Here is a 16,219-nt window from a genome sequence, read left to right on the forward strand (position 1 = left end):
TATGTTCAGAATGCTTAGAATTCAGTTAGAATGCAGAACAAAGTATAATGCAGTTAGTATAACGCACCCCACATGCTGTTATATATTATTCCATTTCGAATGTACGTCAAAAGATTTGAACGTGTTCAAATCATTCGAGCATGTTACAAGAGTTGACCCGAATAATTGGAATGCATTCGGAATGCAGTGAGGAGTTTTAGAATTCAGTTCGAATTTCCAGGAATGTCCAGAAATTTTCATTCAGTTTTCCTGCTCATTCCACCTCAAGCGTGAAGGGGGTATTACTAAAATATCTCCGTGGTCTGTGTATATGTCGCCAGTGCATGCTAGAATGGGTCCTGTCCTACATGACTTTCTGTGTCGCTTGCTGCTGAAAACATTCGTCACTATACCGGATTTCAGTGGTTGTTTGGGTACCTTTTGTTTCAAGTGTTCCGTTTGCAAAGAAAACATCCACATCTTATTTCTAGTACTGACACAGTGTGTGAAACCTGTTGATGCTTCGCCGTATCATAAAAGCCAAAAAGGACTGTAGTACCTAACTCATCTTGGTTTTTGCTTTCATGGTTGCCATACATGTATTCACTGCTTGCACTGTTTGTTCGTAATTCCATCAAGCATAACTATTGGCTTGTTATGTGATGAATGTAAACAAAGAAATATCCATAGAAGACATACTGTACTGACTTTTGTCAAAACGATAGTAAATGTGTTTAGCATATCGTTAGCCAATCTTTAGTTGTATACTGCGTGAATCCAAATAAAGGAATATGATAGTATAAAGAATTATTTATTCACTTAACAATATTGTAATCCCACAAACTGTATTCGCATATGGATTATCATCGACGATTAGCACTAATGTAGACAATGGCATACAAGAACATTTGAACAACGTCACCTGGTATATACAAAGTCAAGAGCACCAAGTATACAAACAGAGCTGTATATATACATAGTGACGGACCAGCCGCCTTTGGTAGAGAGACTCTGAAAGCACAATGGGTATGAATCGAACAGCTTGCTGACAAACATGGATCCGATCTTAGTTTTGATTTTATTGTTCGTGAAAAGCCACTTAACACGTCGGAGACAGTTCTCTGGATATGGACCAATGATAGAATTCTGAGTGAATGTCATGTGAAAGCACAGACTCTCGTCACACAAGCACAATGTGTAAGAAATAAATTAGTCTAGATTTGTTTTATTCTTCCACAACGTCAAATCCATCTTCATCCCCTTCGTTGTTTACCGTTCCTATCGTGCGATACATTCCCATCATGGTATCTAGTGCAGTGTCTCTTACGTCAGAAGCTGCATCAACACCATCACTGAAAACGTCGGCGCTTGATACTCTCACGTTATCAACAGCATCTGCAACGTTATCAGCAGTAATCATCGAGGAGTCATCAAGGATGTCGACTGTATCACTTCTTGCATCCATGACTTCACCAACAATATCTTGCATCGCATCAACCATACCACTTTGTGAATCTGTTACACCAACGACCGTGTCTTCCACTGAATCAGCCATAACATCGTCAGCTTCCTCAGAAGAGTCAACAACATATGGCGTTCCATTATCCAGCAGAGTATCTCTCGTATTATCAAAGGATGTGTCATCAATATCATTGGAAATGTCATCTTGATCGTCAGGTGTGCTGTCGTCAATGATTGTGTCAATTCTCTCTTCCAAAGCCTCTCTCATATTATTCAAGGGAGTGTCATCATTATCGTTAGAAAGATCATCTTGATCGTCAGGTGTGCGATCGTCAGTGATTGTGTCAATTCTGTCTTCCAAAGCCTCTCTCATATTGTCCAAGGGAGTGTCATCATTATCGTTCAAAGGATCATCTTGATCGTCAGGTGTGCGATCGTCAGTGATTGTGTCAATTCTGTCTTCCAAAGCCTCTCTCATATTGTCCAAGGGAGTGTCATCATTATCGTTCAAAAGATCATCTTGATCGTCAGGTGTGCTGTCGTCAGTGATTGTGTCAATTCTGTCTTCCAAAGTATCTCTCATATTGTCCAAGGGAGTGTCATCATTATCGTTAGAAAGATCATCTTGATCGTCAGGTGTGCTGTCGTCAGTGATTGTGTCAATTCTGTCTTCCAAAGTATCTCTCATATTCTCCAAGGGAGTGTCATCATTATCGTTAGAAAGATCATCTTGATCGTCAGGTGTGCTGTCGTCAGTGATTGTGTCAATTCTCTCTTCCAAAGTATCTCTCATATTCTCCAAGGGAGTGTCATCATTATCGTTAGAAAGATCATCTTGATCGTCAGGTGTGCGATCGTCAGTGATCGTGTCAATTCTGTCCTCCAAAGCCTCTCTCATATTCTCCAAGGGAGTGTCATCATTATCGTTCAAAAGATCATCTTGATCGTCAGGTGTGCGATCGTCAGTGATCGTGTCAATTCTCTCTTCCAAAGCCTCTCTCATATTCTCCAAGGGTGTGTCATCATTATCGTTCAAAAGATCATCTTGATCGTCAGGTGTGCGATCGTCAGTGATCGTGTCAATTCTGTCCTCCAAAGCCTCTCTCATATTCTCCAAGGGAGTGTCATCATTATCGTTCAAAAGATCATCTTGATCGTCAGGTGTGCGATCGTCAGTGATCGTGTCAATTCTGTCTTCCAAAGCCTCTCTCATATTCTCCAAGGGAGTGTCATCATTATCGTTCAAAAGATCATCTTGATCGTCAGGTGTGCGATCGTCAGTGATCGTGTCAATTCTGTCTTCCAAAGCCTCTCTCATATTCTCCAAGGGAGTGTCATCATTATCGTTCAAAAGATCATCTTGATCGTCAGGTGTGCGATCGTCAGTGATCGTGTCAATTCTGTCCTCCAAAGCCTCTCTCATATTCTCCAAGGGAGTGTCATCATTATCGTTCAAAAGATCATCTTGATCGTCAGGTGTGCGATCGTCAGTGATCGTGTCAATTCTGTCCTCCAAAGCCTCTCTCATATTCTCCAAGGGAGTGTCATCATTATCGTTCAAAAAATCATCTTGATCGTCAGGTGTGCGATCGTCAGTGGTTGTGTCAATTCTATCTTCCAACGCCTCTCTCATATTCTCCAAGGGAGTGTCATCATTATCGTTCAAAAAATCATCTTGATCGTCAGGTGTGCTGTCGTCAGTGATTGTGTCAATTCTATCTTCCAACGCCTCTCTCATATTGTCCAAGGAAGTGTCATCATTATCGTTCAAAAAATCATCTTGATCATCAGATGTGCGATCGTCAGTGATTGCATCGATTCTGTCTTCCAAGGCCTCCCTGACAATGCCCAAAGGACTGTCATCACTGTCATCAATACCATCACTGTCAGTTTGGCCTTCAAATGCATCATCATCATCATCACCGTCATCTTCATCTTCATCGATGTCATCGATCCTGTCTTCTAAAGTATCCCTCATATTATTTAAAACACTGTCATCATCACTATCATCAACATCACCATCAGCCGCATCCTCGATTCTGTCTTCTAAAGCATCCCTCATATTCTCCAAAGGACCGTCATCACTATCGTCATCAGCTTCGTCATCTTGGCCTTCATATGTATCATCATTATCAGTCAATTCCTCGATTCTGTCCTCCAAAGCGTCTGGTATATTCTCCAAAGGACTGTCGTCGTCGTTGAGATCATCAGGCGATTCGTTGTCATCTAAGTTATCTGGTTGAGTTAAAATGAATCATTACTACACAATGACATAAATAATACGTGTTTGAACTAAGCAATGCATGGCTGGATGTATCATATGTGTAAAAGCGTTGCTGTTAATGCGATAGTATGAACGAATGGTTATCTTAATCAATTAATCACTAGCCACAGAAACTCGAACCGTATTTTAAATCAAGTAATAACTAAAACGACCAACACTATACAATTGAACGTTTAATTCAAAATGGTATGATATCATCACATTAACACCAAGGTATACAACGGGGTTGTGTGCCAAGTAATTAACTCTGTGTTAGTATGCTAAACCAGGAAAGAACCAACATGCTGACAACGATAAATAATATATTGTTGGCGTAAACATCGTATTATTCTTCCGTGTTCGTACCATACATTGTATGCATACATATACTTACCATCAAACATGTACCAAAATAATATACTATTCCTGTTGAGTTGCCTATGACAAGATTTTTTCTGGGTTAATATATAACATATATAATGTATTTTTTATACTCGGTGTACTTTTCTGATTGTCTTTTAATGATAATAAGAACAGAACTCGTCACTGAATATACTTTGAAAAAAGATGCAAAAATAATGTAATGATGAAATCTTATCAAATTTATCAATACATTTTTTTCAAGGACTGAAAGTAGTTTTTTTATGCGCAATACCGAAACATACGCGTGTGTACACGCGTACAATCACATCAGAGCCAGGTATGTGTGCATGCGTCATTAATTAGACCTTTGCTGTTTAATCAACACTAATACAATTCAATCACACAGTGAATATGGAGATGAAATTCTTCTCTAGTTACATATCAAATCCAAAGTCCATTTCCAAATCATCCATCAGCATCATAGGCAACTGGTTTGGAAATCCAGAACTTTGTGCTTGAGGTTGCGTTTGAGGTCCCATGCCTTGGCCTATCTGAGGTGCCATATATGAACCCATTTGCTGTCCAGTGCCTTGACCTACATAAGGACCCATCTGATTTCCCGAAAAGGGACTCATGTATGTTCCCATACTTGGACCCGTTTGACGTCCCATTTGCGGTCCTACTGGCTGTGAACCCATAGCCATTCTCCTGTTCATTTGCATTGCTGCTAGCATACCGCCCATGTTATCCATACCATCCATACCAATCATATCTCCCATATCCCCTATCGCATCACCCATTCCTCCAACCACAGTATCCCTAGCATCACCCAACATGTCACTCATATCACCCATCGCATCACCCACTGTGTCACCCATACCGCCAAACATATCGACCATACCATCCCTAGCATCACCATACATATCACCCATCGCATCACCCATTCCTCCAACCACAGTATCCCTAGCATCACCCAACATGTCACTCATATCACCCATCGCATCACCCACTGTGTCACCCATACCACCAAACATATCGACCATACCATCCCTAGCATCACCATACATATCACCCATCGCATCACCCATTCCTCCAACCATATCTCCCATACCATCCCTAGCATCGCCAAGCATATCATCCACACCTCCCAACGCATCACCCATCCCTCCAAACATGTTGCCCATACCATCCCTAGCATCGCCAAGCATATCACCCATACCATCCCTAGCATCACCAAACATATCACCTACACTACCCATCGCATCACCCATTCCTCCAACCATATCTCCCATACCATCCCTAGCATCGCCAAGCATATCACCCACACCTCCCAACGCATCACCCATCCCTCCAAACATGTTGCCCATACCATCCCTAGCATCGCCAAGCATATCACCCACACCTCCCAACGCATCACCCATCCCTCCAAACATGTTGCCCATACCATCCCTAGCATCGCCAAGCATATCACCCATACCATCCCTAGCATCGCCAAGCATATCACCCACACCTCCCAACGCATCACCCATTCCTCCAAACCTATCGCCCATACCATCCCTAGCATCGCCAAGCATATCACCTACATCACCCATCGCATCACCCATACCCCCAGCAATAACGTCCATGCTATCCCTAGGTTCACCTACATCACCCATCACATCACCCATATCAACCATTACATCACCCATTGCATCACCCATTCCTCCAAACATATTGCCCATAGCATCACCAATGTCGCCAACCATATCATCCATATCTCCAACCGCTTCTCCCAAAGTATCTCTAGTATTACCCACTGCATCCTCAACTTCTCTACTTATATCGTCAACAGCATCTCCTGCATTGCCTATGAAATCCTCAAAGGCATCTCTAGCATCTCCAACCAACTCTCCTCCCACAGCGACAGCGGGCGCCGCGTTCATCACCCCAGCTGTCATTGCCATAGCAGGAGCCATGTCCTCTACACCATCACCAAGAGCATCTAGACCATCAGCTAAACCATCAGCCACATCGTCAATAGCATCCCCAACATCAGAAACACCATCAGAAAACCCCTCACCAACTTCCAAAAACGCGTCTGCAGAAGCACCACCAAGCACACCGTCAACAGTATCTGGAATATCACCAACTCTACCTTCTAGGACATCCTCCAGGTCAGCTTCTGCACCTTCCAATGATGCTTCAAGTCTGTCTTCAAGGTCGTCTCTTACATCATCAGCTTGTTCATCGATGCCGTCCAACATGTCCTCAAGAGCATCCGTCTCCTGGTCGACCAGATCGTCCCTTGCCTCAGCAATGTCTTCTAAGGCATCATCAGTATCTTCCAAAACATTGCCTTCATCTTCACGACTGTCGTCATCATCAACATCGTCAACATCATCTGCCACATCGTCAACATCATCTGCCACATCACTGACATCGTCTGCCACATCACTGACATCATCGGCCATATCGTTAACATCATCTGCCACATCGTCAACATCATCTGCCACATCGTCATCATCATCTGCCACATCACTGACATCATCTGCCACATCGTTAACATCATCTCCCACATCGTCAACATCATCTGCCACATCGTCAACATCATCTCCCACATCGTCAACATCATCTGCCACATCGTCGACATCCTCTAACGTGTCATCAATAGTATCAGACAAATCACCTCGAATATCCGCAACATTGTTGCGAATGTCGTCAACAACATCATTCACATCGTTGTTAACATCATCGACAATGTCAGCAGCTGCATCGATGACGTTATTAGCAGCGTCAGAGGCAGTGTCAACGACGTCTGCTACGTTGTCGGCAATATCGTTCCTTACATCGTTGATATTTTCAACAGCGTTCTCAACCATGCCGGGTACATTGTCTGGCGTCTGTGATGAAAGAAAAATGTGCACATCAAATAATCAAATTGGTTTGGAACGTTCAAAGAAAAACGAATCTTCTATAATTATTTGCTGAATTAATTTTTCTGACTCATTCCTCAAAAGAACAGAAATGATGAAAGCTCATTTATATGAAAATGATGAACCATACGACATTTGTTTAGTATGCAGACTCACATCGTCAGGGATGCCAACAGCATTGCCCAGCATTCCGAAGCCATTCTGGTTCTGTCCAAAGCTACCCTGTCGGTTCTGCCCATTGAACATTCCTGCTTGAGCTGGTCCGCCTGGGATCTATAACAGGATTGTGACATTGAAGAAGGAAAAAACGGAAACAAGAACAAGAAACATTCAGAAAAATGGACGAATAAAAGAGGAGAAACATTTCTCATTGATCATCAGTGATACAAGTACTTGACCATCAAAATACGGTCGGGGTATTTCGGGTTTTTTTTCATGAATGTCAGTCTGCCAGGATGTGGGATGAAAAACAGCCAACACTTCATGACGTGACATTATTATGGGCGGGTTGCTGTTGAAATATGTCTGAACATAAAACATGTTGTTTATCAGTGTTGCACGGATCTAGCGGTCAAAGTGTAAGATCGTGACTGGGGAAATCCTTGCAACCTTTCATAATATTCTTGTACACCTGTATACGTTTTTACGTTGACTCATTATCATAAAGCGTGGCGTTATATATAACTAGATATAACTGATGTCTTTACAACATGGTCATAAAAGGGGGATATTTGTTTGCATATGACTTCACCTTAAAGAGAAGGACAATAAATAGTGATATTCATCCTAATGGGTCAATTTTCGGAATATATATTATGGTTTCTATATTAGGACTACGGATAAATATTGTAATAATTTAGCAATATGTTTGAGTAAGCAATAATTATATCGAAATAGCCACTCCTATATGAACAGTGTGCACATATACTTTTCTGTTTATGATAAGAAATAAGTAAAACCTTTTCTTATGAGTCATGTCGTTTTTCTGGTGAGTCATATCGTTTCTTCATTTCAACTCATATAAAGTTGTAAAAGCGCCGTAAATTATACATGGGATGTATGTAGAAAGTGTTGCAGTAGGTATGTTTGTACAGTTGTCCTATTCCTCTGGATGAATCAGACTGAGCTCAGTCTTTCTGCAAATAACAAAAATACTACTTCAGAAGTGCGGGTTAGGCGTTGACCAACAACACCTGACGGACCGGAGTGACCTCTCCAAATGTTACGAGCCTTGTCTCGCGGTAACCAGGTTATTGATGGTGTATGATACAACTGGTAACATTAGCACCACCCATGAGGCTTTGGTGTACACAACGCAGAACAGAACGTAATGACATTGTCCAATATCTGATGACAAGTCTGTATAACACCTTACTTAGGTACAAATATATGAAGAGGGAACTCTGAGATAAAGATACTGAATATAGGCTCTGTTTATTGTGAGATGGGAGGTGCGTTATGACATTAACTTTACCTTGACGTCATGACTGACATTGACGTTGTTACAATCCGTTACGTATGGTTAGTTGCCAAGGCCTTTCGTATCATCACAATAGGACAGATGTTCTGTTCAGATCAACATGTCAATGTCGAGATCCGCAGGATAATTGATTTATTAATGATATATCAGTTTCAGTAAGGAAGATGAAACCAAACTGTGTGTAATGACCTCATTATAAAGTGCAAATATTCACACCGTTAACCGCTAAACTGCAATCACGGGAATGGTGACAAGCTGTGTGGTGGCAAAATAAACTTAATGTACAGAAAGTGGACAGATATGTTTTACGACTGAAACTGAATGAAATTATAGCATTCATTTCAACAGGATCTACAACCACGAAAAAAATCGACCCTGAAAATTTGCCTTTGCTGACGTAAATATTTTGTGAGAAAGGACGTGATCTGATGCGGCCATAAACAAGTCACGATTTCCTTGTCTGCGTTATGACTGGCGATGCGTCATTTACTTGTTTACAGCCTTTTAATGTCAGATAAAGAAAGCTCCATCCTCAATCACATTCCCTCCACACTCAGTCATCCCTCGTGATTGTAAATGGTTGCTTTTACTGCACTCAATTATCCATAATTTACTTTTTTGTAATATTTGTGAGATGTATACCCCATAATGACTATTCCACGTATTTTTATTTCACAAACGGGACCACAAATTTGACGGCATTAACATACACGGGAATATCAGGATTACACAGAAAGGATAATCACACCTCCCTACGTGTATCAGGTAAAATGTATTCTTTTAAGGAATGTATTGACAGAAACAGTATTAGGAACACAATAATAGAACAGGGGACCATGGAAGACGTTTGTAGCGAAGTTAATTTGAAATAAACCGCTTGTATGAAGTGAGACTGGAATGCTAGTTATAGATGGTTGACCCAGTGGAGGGTAGTGACTCTTCGTTGTACAGTGAAGGTCATATGTCGTTAATTACGTTACACATGTAAGTAACTGTAGCAACTTGTTTTGCTATCGTTAATGTGGTGTGCTACACTATCTTTGTCAACTACGAGGTGCCTGGAAGGGTCATAAATCACTACGGCTAAAATCCAAGCACTACTCCCCACATCAACATATAAAATCCTATAACACCCATAGGTTTCTGGTTGATGTTTATGTGTTTATTAAAGCAGACATTGTACGTAAAATCATAAAGGGAATATTGTTTTTTCTTTATGGACGAACATACAATATAATATAGTAAAAACATAACACAAACTCAGATAAACAATATCAGTTAATGTCGTACGTTGTTACTGTACACCTCAGTCTTCAAGTCCATCTCACCGGCCTCCTGTACGTAATGTATAGTTTGTTTGAAAGTCACATTTTGCCATTCACCTGATGAGGGTGCAAAAACTAGCCCAGAAACGTCATGTTGTAAATACTAGAGAAGCTGTAAATCCATGATACAATACGCTGATTAGATTGGGTAAAGTGTGTCTAAGGTCCCCTACATGCATTGTCATTGAGTAAGACAAGCGCAGTAGTGAGTTTGTGCGACATTCTATAACAAGCGCATGTTTACGGAACTGGAGCTCAGTTGCTGAACTAAACCATTCACTTTCATCTACCTTTCTGTTCTCTCACACAACCCTATAACCCAACAAACAAATATCATTACGGCCGTCGAGGTTTCCATGTGACAGTTATGCACACGCAATTAAGACGCATATTGATTTAAGACGCTTAATTTGCCCTGAGGATGAACACGAGACACTTGTCTTAAGGATGATGTACAGCCTGGTATTACGTTATGATGTCGATATTACAGCACAGGCGTACACTAACCACACACTGTTGGACATGTATACCTAATTGGATGACCTTTAGTGACACGGTGAGCAAGAGGATAAGGTTGTCATAGAGGACTTTTAAAGACAGATGATTAAATGTTTGTGTAAGAAGACACCCGGGATGTTTCCATTCACTGAGATATAATTCCGTCTGTTGTTATACAACCATGCACTGTGCAAAGCCACCAAGACCAACTCATCCTAATGTTATTCACAAACTAATTAATTCCTAAAAGATGATATATTTATGATAAGACCTAGATGAAGTTAACTACGGCTGTGAAGTTTCTAGAGTAACATTATCATTGCATAAACGATAAAACAGTTACCTTTGTGTCTTGTTCATTGTTGCAGGTACAACATTCCCATATATAACGGGTATCGTGTCACTGTGATACTTAATGTCTAATGCAAATGTGATGTACGTCTGCATAATGACACATTGTTGTCTGTGTTACGATATGTTACCAATGCCACTTCTGGAAGTTATGCATCCATTTGAAATACACATCTCTACATTGTTCTCTTATGTCATGGTCTACTTTGCTGATGTACTTTAATATTTTAAAATTAACCGGTTTAGTTGATTTATACAGATTTTATTCAGTAGGAAAGTTATTGATCACAAGTTTTCACAGCTGAGAGACCCCAAAACATTAAAATGAGTAGCTCTAGTACATTAGTAATGTAGTTTATAATGGTAATCCATTCCACGAAGTCTATTAATCAGCTCTTTCTTAATTATATTCGCATTACTTAAATTGTCTTCAGAGGTATTAGCGTATATCTTCAGAGTGGCAGTGCAGTATAATGTGAAGAATCGGTGCATTGAGAGAATGTTTAATGAGAATCCGCAAGTTGACACCGTGGAGTGATCCTGCATTGCTATATTATATATGATACTTCAAAAACACTTACCAAGTTGTTCTCATCACTTCCTTTGCCGAGGTTTCCTGACACTCCCAGGCCAACAAGAACGCCGCCAATTCCAACAATACCCATAATTGTTCCGATGATGAGCCATTTTAACAAGGATGTCGATTTGGCGGCGGGTTTCAAGGTAGCGGCCTGTAAAAGTGAAAGTATTATCAGAGTGCAGGAAACCAAGACAGAAAATTATCTGAATCAGATTCAGATCTTCAGGCGTATTTATAACCTCTATAAAGATCTTCTGTTCGTACCTGATTCAGATGCAAAGACAATTTGAGGAAATGTCAACGTAGACAGATAGTATGCATTACTTTGTCAAGTAGAAAGTAAAAAAGAGGAAATATTACGCTTTCGGAAATGAACATCTTAAGGTCATTTCATAAATCACCGTTTTGCTTACAGATGATAATAACTTACTGAAATAAATAACCGTAAAACGTCGAATTGCCTCACTTTTATAATAATTATTTCATCTATAGTTATAAATAGAAGCGGCAAAATCCTTTCCACATCCATAAGAAATGTCTGCCAAAACAGTCCATTATAAAACTGCGACTCTATCATGAGTGTGTGTTTCAGCAGTTTTACGGCCATACGATGTAATACACATTGAGTATGGACCAGACAATCTAGTAATTGTCATCATGCCATATTGTTCACAGAGCATGCGGTCATGAATCACTTTGAAGTAGTGCTGATACCAGGTGTACATGAAGAGGTAAGCGTATCTTGCCCCACCGGTCGCACCCGTCATAAACAAGATGCAAAAAAGCTAGTCATTTTTTTACCTGAAATAATTCGGGAACGGATAAATCAAATGAGGGAATTGCATCGGACACAATTTTTGTCACTGATGCATCACATTTAGACATTTCCTCCACATGTCTACCATAAACGTTCTTGAAAGCTTTACTGAGGCGTTGAATGTTGTAACCTTGATCAAACAACTTCTGAGCAAGAGATAGTATGACGCATTTTGAAATGTTGACAAAGAGAGCACACTCGATTGTTTCTTAAGCGTTGTGAAATGTTTACACCAAATGTTGAATATTGTTCAACATGAAAGGGAAGCTGACTGTTGGAAAGTTAATCCCTTTTGTCGAACAGCCTTGTGGAGAGAATGATGTGACTGAATCTTTAAGCATAGATGTAATTATGCTATAGTAGAGGCGGTACCACTTGTCTCCCTTATTTCAAGTTCAGGAGGGTAAATCGGTGGAAAGCAATTGGCAACTTGATGGTTATTGAATTAAATTAGATCATCGATGCACCGGAAGCTTAAGTTAAACTTCTTGACCCAGTTACTTTGTTTTGATTTTTGCCAACCCAAGCTCAAAATCTACATACATTAACAGAAACTCACGAAGGAGGAGCACAGTTGGTGTCCATGGGGATGCCTACGTGTTGGCGAAATGTTTTACCCCAAACTTCACAAAGGTGTTATCAATGAGAAAGTCCTGCATTTCAGATGCGTATTTTAAAATAAAAAGGCATAGGTGTGAAACGAACAGGTGTGAATACAGTTGTCATTCATTGAAGTTGTTAAAAAGAATTATAATAGTATTAATGTTCTATAACATACTTACTTCTAGATCGTAACCTCCCATTATGGCAGTTTGAAATGAAAAAGAAATTCCTTGAAACACAAGGTAGATTCCAACAGGGGAGGATGCGACCAGCACACCCTTGACGAAATATTTATTTTCTCTTCCATAACGTCGCCTTAAATATATCCCGCGTGCCTTGGTTTTGCCCAATCAGTGCATCCGACGTCACGTCATAGACATTCCTGGAAGAGGCTGATCGTGAGGTTGTTGTGGAGCAAGACAAGAGACACATTGAGAGAAGCGTGGATCATTCATCTTCTGGACCCGCTTGACAGTTATGTCTGGTTCTTTACCCACTCAGCGCTGATGACTGTGGCTCCAGGGCAAACTGGGAGATGTCGTGAAACCTTTCACGGAGTATGTATGTAGACAGGCATACTTAGGTCAGAGGTGTATGGGATAAGCATGTATCGGGTCATTTTTCTAAAGATGTTCTTACCTGGTCCGGTTTTGGCAAGATGTCGTAAGACGTATTTAATTTAAAATAATACACGAGCATCCGCCGTTGAATATATTTGTGACCCTATAACCCCTATTTACCTGCTACACAGGTGTCATAGATTATTATTGTTATTAATACATTTCTCGTTTAATTGTTTTATTTATTGTCATAAGGACCATTTTAAATGCGAAGGTTATGAAGTGTACTTTCAAATGATCTCTGGTGCTTTCATGCGTCTGTATACTGCATGCCGATCTTTGTAATAAGTTATATTTTGATGTTTTACGGTGTCCATGGTTTTACTAGTTTCATTCTTGTTTGTAATGTTTGTATATGTAATGCTATTGCTGTTTATAAAGTTTCCATTCTTGACTGTTTGAGATACGTTTTTGATTCCCAGTTAAATAGGTATGGTTGTGTTGAATACTTGATTTCTCTTTCAGTTACGATTCAAATGTACATGTGTGTAATTGTACATTGTAGGTTGGTTTCCACGTTAAATGGTATTTCGTTCGTAAAAGGGATATAACCGAAGGGTAGATCTACATCGTAATTTTCATCAGGCAACAAAGTTAAAATGCAGAATGCATTTCAGAGTGCTTACTTGCCAGATTCAAAGCAACCACAACCACTTTCAATACATAAAAAAATTATTTCTTTTATAAACCTCAACAGCCCTTCCACCTGACTCAACTCGGACAATGTATGAGGCAGTAGACGTAACAGAACATGCACCACATCATTGCATGCCCTGGTGTCTCCATGTATCTTCATGGCCATGCATCACAATTACATATATGCAATGAATAAGGAACTACCGCAATCGGGGATAACAGGGATGTGACGTTTCTTACTATCCATTGCAGTTTCGACATGATCTTTCATGACAAGTACATTCTATTTTTAGGTATAAAGAGGAGCATTACCTGCCTGTGAAGGGCACATTTAGATCGTTGACGCCCTTGTCTTTTTTTTAACGTTTACCCTCATATGACTTGATATCATCGATGTCAGAGTGAGTAATAAAAATGTTCAGATCCTGTAAACTTGATCTCCAGGTTTTTATTTGTAAAGAAATCTTCAATAAAGAGTTTTATTAAAACGTGCACCCACTGAAATAAAGACATGTGAAAAGTGAAGTCCTGTGGGAAAGCTCATGTCATGAAATCATGTAATGGTTTAGTTTAAGTATTTTCATACATCACGTTTAATATACCCTTCTCGTCAGTTCTAGAGTGAAGTGACTGATGTCATGTAATTTTACACCCACGCAATTTAAACTCTCAACCTCCGTCATGCATTGCGTGTTAATTTGTACTCTCCTAGTCCATAAATGGGTGTTATCAAAACGTCAACGCCTTTGCAATCATCATGCTTGCACGTCACGGGGTAGGAGGGCCGAATGGCAGACACCTATTCTCCAGATCTTTACGAGATTTCAGGTACTGAGAAAAACGTAATCAGTGAACATTCATTGAAACAAATGCAAGTTCGTGAGATACTTGCGTTAACAGTAGGATAATGTAAGTGACATGTCTTGAAGAGAGCATTTAATGCCCAAATATTGTCTGGAGAAACTACGACTGGTGAGGTGAAGCAACAAGCAATACTGAATGTTATGTGAAAAGGGGGTTTGCATATTTGGTTTGTCAGTTTGAAATAGCATGGAACAGCTGGTGCCGAATGAGAATGGTGACGTGAAACTTCACTGGCGAGACACCATGCTTGAAATCCTGACCATTTTATTAAAACAATATTAAAAACAGGAAATTGTTAACCACACTGGACTTTGTATCGAATATGTTTTGTAGATTTTACCTCTTTTTAACTTCGCCTTAACATAAAATACGTCACCCCACGTGACTCACTTTTATGGCACTATGTTCATGAGAAGATCGTGATCCCAACGATTTCAAAGAGCGTCTGGTTGTTTGATCGGAGTTACAACATCCAGAGTCTTAGTAAATCTTTCAAAAGGTCTTGCAGACATGTAGACATGTGCCTTGTATGCCTGTTTTGTTTTATTTATGCAGTAGACGTCAGATGAACACATGACTTGCTTTTGCATATGTTTGTGATAGGTGCAACCGTTTGGGTAAGATATGAGCAGGTTTCGGAGAACCTGTGTGTCATTACTATTTGAAAATTATTTTTGAACACATGCTAATGCCATAGTCGGAATCGAGCAATGCTTTTGGTGGTTATTCTAGATGATTATAATATTTGTTACTTTTAATCGCATTCAGGTACTTCAAGTAATGTGAAGAGTGAAGAATTCAAAACACAGTCAACGCAAGAAAATATTGCATCCGGATTGTCTTCCGAAACGTTTCCATTTGCGGAAAATGCACAGTCTAAGTAAACTTAGTCTCAGTGTTATTCGTTACACTCCACCACTGAGACTCAGTAGTGAAGTGTAACGAAAAGTACTGAGGCGAAGTTTACTAAGACTGTGAAAATACCATATCGCGGTAAAACATAAATCAAAGTGTCAGTGAAGATCAGTGATGACACCAGGCGTCCTGCAGGTAGAACATGAACAATTCTTTATTAATAAAGTAAATGCTTAATTAACTGGTATGAGTGTCTAACTGAAAATCAAACATTTGTTGTTGTTGTTGTTGTTGTTGTTTGCCTGACATTAGTACTGTTTTCAGTGACAAAACTGACACGCAGAGATTACATCATTCTGAAACGCGCATATCTACCCCGCTACAGGTAGAGTCACTGATGGCTATGGCTGGTGACATAAATAAGATTGAAGTATGACAGAAAGAGACAGCGTCCTCTCAGTGATATGAACGGCATGTCAAGTGTGCCAGGCTCTCCAGTGGCTAATGTCTCGGTCTAGTCATGCGCATATACATCTAACTAATAACGTAAAGAAACCAGCATTCTGTTTTGGTCTCACAAGACACCGAATATGTGGCACTTTGTAAAACTGA

The 16,219-nt window shown here is 40.0% G+C and overlaps 1 protein-coding gene across 1 annotated transcript; it reads right to left on the minus strand.

Annotated features, from left to right (window-relative positions):
• Positions 1-774: 774 nt before the first annotated feature.
• Positions 775-12,919, minus strand: LOC137286939 (serine-aspartate repeat-containing protein F-like). Its single transcript, XM_067818979.1, has 5 exons — positions 12,812-12,919; positions 11,214-11,363; positions 7,135-7,251; positions 6,201-6,945; positions 775-3,675 (listed from the first exon to the last, which is right to left on the minus strand). Exons 1-5 carry the CDS (start codon positions 12,830-12,832, stop codon positions 1,205-1,207), a joined length of 3,504 nt encoding a protein of 1,167 aa, XP_067675080.1. The 5' UTR covers positions 12,833-12,919; the 3' UTR covers positions 775-1,204.
• Positions 12,920-16,219: the final 3,300 nt, after the last annotated feature.

The sequence above is a fragment of the Haliotis asinina genome, chromosome 6, assembly GCF_037392515.1.
Source record: "Haliotis asinina isolate JCU_RB_2024 chromosome 6, JCU_Hal_asi_v2, whole genome shotgun sequence".
In the NCBI taxonomy this organism is placed as follows: domain Eukaryota; kingdom Metazoa; phylum Mollusca; class Gastropoda; order Lepetellida; family Haliotidae; genus Haliotis; species Haliotis asinina.